This window comes from Penaeus japonicus, unplaced genomic scaffold (assembly GCF_977035675.1).
Source record: "Penaeus japonicus unplaced genomic scaffold, GWHDUDI00000001_assembly GWHDUDI00000038, whole genome shotgun sequence".
Lineage (NCBI taxonomy): Eukaryota > Metazoa > Arthropoda > Malacostraca > Decapoda > Penaeidae > Penaeus > Penaeus japonicus.
The window spans coordinates 7,468,646-7,473,050 of record NW_028234440.1 but is presented as its reverse complement, the minus strand read 5'-3'; the positions used below and the strand labels follow the sequence as shown (position 1 = coordinate 7,473,050).

General features: G+C 33.5%; 1 protein-coding gene across 1 annotated transcript in view; it reads right to left on the bottom strand.

Moving 5' to 3' along the window:
* The window catches only part of LOC122242482 (uncharacterized), a 1,219-nt gene extending 749 nt beyond the window's left edge, over positions 1-470 (bottom strand). The window contains exons 1-2 of the mRNA XM_042999779.2: positions 450-470; positions 1-17 (exon numbers count right to left, since the gene is read on the bottom strand). The exon at positions 1-17 is cut by the window's left edge and continues 749 nt beyond it. Coding sequence (XP_042855713.2) covers positions 1-17 — 17 coding nt within the window. The 5' untranslated portion in view covers positions 450-470. The remainder of the gene's footprint in view (positions 18-449) is intronic.
* Between the last annotated feature and the right edge of the window lie 3,935 nt (positions 471-4,405).

Below are 4,405 nucleotides of genomic sequence, written 5' to 3'. Positions count from 1 at the left end.
ACGAATATCTTCAGCATCTGCAACACGGGAAGATATTCACAGCCGTAAGCATAGATAGACAGAGATTGATTGACGGATAGATATGGATAGGTACAGTTTTGTTTTATGTCCAGGAATGAAGTTGATCATCTGTAGCACGGGAAAAAAATCAAAATCATTAAAAGGGTATTAATGAGTTGCGTTATCCCTATGGACAGCAAGGGAAAGAAAAATGGAATCCGCAATACGGGAAAAGACCAATATCAACTGTTCTTCAATAAACTGCATATGAAAAATGTAAATTTAAGAAACATTTACACATATTAACTGATTTTTCATTTTTATATGAACTATTATAATGTTATTTTTTCATTTTTTTCAAGAATACAAAATATCCAATACCGCTGTCGCTTTCAGCACGAGAAAAAAATATATATATAGACCCAATATTCTTTCGTCCCACACCTCACCTTACAACAACACAAGGGAAATCCGAGTCAGAATGACGCTTTCATTACATTACAACTGCTTTATATACACACACTTCCTCAATGACAGCGATAGCTCAAACAAAAGTAAAGATTTCTACCAAAATAAATATAGAATACTAAAAATAGAAGCAAGAAGGTTAAGCCTAGAAAAGAGTTTGATTTTTCCTCACCGTCATCCGACTCTCCTTCACCAGAGAGCAAGGACGAAGGAAAGAGTGAGGTCTGAACGTGACAATGCAGATTTGGGCCAAGCATTGACTTCATATGCACGTTTATGCGTTGTTAAGGATTCGTGTATTATGCATTGGTGTAGGTCATAATCATGTTATATGTTATTAATGATTCGTGTATTGATATGATATTGATAATAATGGTGTTATAATTGAGTCATGATGGTGTTAGGGTTTGATGAGGATTCGTGTATTATAGTGTTGATGTAGGTCATGATATGATGCTTTGCATAATTGAGGACTCGTACAGTAAGGTAATGATGTATTTTCAAGTCTAAGTTGTATGTTGAATTTATAAAAATATCATAATACTAAATAGTATTAAAGGCTGTTAATTATTGTACAGTAGATACTTATGCTAAGCATTGGTGTATAAGAATATAACAAATTTAACCTTTCAATCGGGAGAGTATGCAGATTTTAGAATTTAACGATGCATGTAACAATTTCATGTCAAAACTTTCCAAAAGCTTAACTGAAATTCTTTGCTCTTGTTTAGAAATCAATTCCAGTCGTTTGCTTGCATGTTGCCCCATTCTCCCTCCCGTTCTCATTCTGTTAGTGCCGTAAATAAAAATATTTCTATGGATTCGTCTACTAAATATTGATACACGTTTATTATGCTTTATTCTGCTATGTAACAATGTACTTAGCTTAACTACAAGTCATGTTACTGTAGTGGTCCGGATTTGTGTATTAATTATTCCCCAATGTTTATATATAACGTACTGAGGGTGCGTGGTTCTTACTAACCACTAATGGAGGTCATAGGAGGTATTTGGTGTCATGGTGAATTCGTAGATCTTAATGATTTTATGTGTAGCTGAGGGATTGTATATCAAAGTGCTGTATGCACTTTTATATCAAGTTTTGTTTATTTAATAGTGTTTGTCAACCTATCAAGGAGTTAGCAAGACAGGGAATTCGACATATTACCTTTAATCCTGTCATGGCTAAGTTTTCTTTTATGATTCATAATTACGTAATGTGTCGTAATCGAAAATCTTCAGGGCCTGATTATTCTGATTTCTCAGAAGTGAAGTTTACTTTATTTTCCACTTCGTAAATATACATGGATTATTTTTATTTTATTTGTGCATCATACACAATGAAAACAATCTGGTGATAAATACTGCATCCTGCGAAAAGAAGACCCTTTTTTTTAACCATTATCACATACAAATCTAAAACGACTTTATTTTGTATAATCCCTACCAAGGAGTCCACAGAGTTTGAAAGGTTGAGAAAACTAAATCAGGGTTCCTCAGGTTCCTCATTGCAGGTCCTGACTGTACGAGACAGTTTTCGATTTCCTTGTAATTGTTTTGATTGGCGGTTTCGACTTTACGCGATAGCAAGCAGTTTTCAGTCTGCATGGATTATTGTGAGTGTAGTATCTTCGTGCATTTGGTTTTGTTTAGATGGCGCTTAACTCTCATAGAAAACGATACTCGAGGAGTATATAGAAAATTCCTAACTATTGAGCATAAACTTAAGCAAAAGGAGTGACAGGCTTACACACAATCAAAACTAAGTAAAATGGTGTCTTCAGAGATATCCAATGATCACTTGTATTCGCAGAGGGAAAACTATCATCTTGTTTTCTTTGATAATCTCAAAATTTGGTCACATGACGTCATAACGGGAGTATGACGTCACAAGGAGTCTGACGTCACTGGCATCATAGTATTCGCATTTCCGTTAATTTGTTCCTTTACTTTGTTCTCCTTCTTCCTCGATACCCGTCCCTCTCCCTCCCTCTCCTCTCTTTCGAAAGACATAATTATAAACGAGCACAAAAACACTGAAAACCGATAATATGAGATTCAAATCGGGAAGAGAGGCTCACCCTGAACTAGAAATGAACAGCGGAAGTTCACGTTGCGCGAGCGGCCGAATGCAACAGCCAGAGTCATCCTTCGGAATTTCCCACACGAGGGATTTTCGTGCTACTTTCACGTGTGGTCTGTGTACGTGTGTGTGTGTGTGTGTGTATGTGTGTGTGTGTGTGTGTGTGTGTGTGTGTGTGTGTGTGTGTGTGTGTGTGTGTGTGCCTTGCATTTTTGATTTGGAATTATTTCCCTCGAATGAAAATGGTTTAGGTAAAGACTAGAGATTTTATGTCACGATATCTGCATCAAGGATTAAAATCTGTTGTAATGGGAAATCGGGAACAAGGGCAGAGGACTCTCCGGAAAGATCACTTTCAGGTATTAGTTCATTCACAAGAAAAAAAATGAATAAGACAAAAATATAAATGAATATAAAGAAAACGAAAATGAACGAGACAAAACATAAAAGAATTGAAAAAAAAGATAAGAGAAAACGAAAATGAATGAGACAAAAACATAAAATAATAGAAAAAAGAAAACGAAAATGAATGAGACAAAAATATAAAAGAATAGAAAAAAAAGAATATGACAGAGAGAAATAGAGATAATTGCTCATTTTTATGGACATTTTCATCTGTTCTCAAACTAAACTGAATAGTGATATAAATCACATGGATTTAATCAAAGTTATTTTCAAAAGTAATATGAGATAACCTTTCGTTTGCTTTAGGAAAATTATTTATTAAATGATACATGTCTATAAGCAGATCAAGTAAAGTTAAAAATTACGGTAGCTAAATGTGATATGTAGATAAGGAGGACTCAGCTCACAGTAATAATGATAAAAAAAAATGCGTAGAATCTTCTAGAAAGTTTCTCTTGTTTTTGTTTTTTTTTGTTTTTTGATATTGTTTTTTTGCAATAAAGTCTTGTTGCCTTTTGAGAAATTGTTGTTGTTGTTGTATTTTGTTAGATTGTTTCATGATTAATTCTAACTAATATAGTTTTTTTGTAATCTAAACCGGTTTGAATTACAATATCAGTAATTACTTACCGAAAGGGTCATTGATATAAAAGGTTTGATCTATGAATATCATTTAATCCACTGTAATAGAACATCATGATTGATTTTTTTTAATCTCTCTCTCTCTCTCTCTCTCTCTCTCTCTATATATATATATATATATATATATATATATATATATATATATTATATATATATATATACATATATATATATATATATTATATATATTTAGTCACCCTAGTGCTTCAAATGTGTGTGTGTGTGTGTGTAGAGAGAGAGACAGACAGACAGACAGACAGACAGACGACAGACGGACAAACAGTTAGGCAGAGAGGCAGAGACAGACAGAGACAAGCAGAAAGAGAGAGAGAGAGAGAGAAGCCCAAGACTCTGATCTCATCCCACTCTGAAAACGACAAATCCATTAAATCAGAATCAGGATACACTCATATCGGATTAGGATATAAAAGTAAAAAGAAAAATAAACAGAATGAAAAATATATGGTGGACCTCGAAATTCAATTCATAACATTTTCGATGGACAATAGATATTTGTTATGATAAGAACAGAAGACCCAATTATTGCTTGAATATATTGTCGTGTATCAACTTTTTTTTTATCTTTTGGGGTGATCTAAATCTAAGAATACACACTATTGTATAATTTATTCCGTCATGAACCATGCTCGTTCCTTAACTTGAGTTTTGTAAAATCTATACGCAGACAGTATATGTCGAGAGGGTAATGAAGTAGAAGATAAAAAATTCATGATAGAATATATATGCTTAGCATCATCAGAATTACGTGGCGAAGTTGTAACATCAAATTATTAATTGCATTGTGGA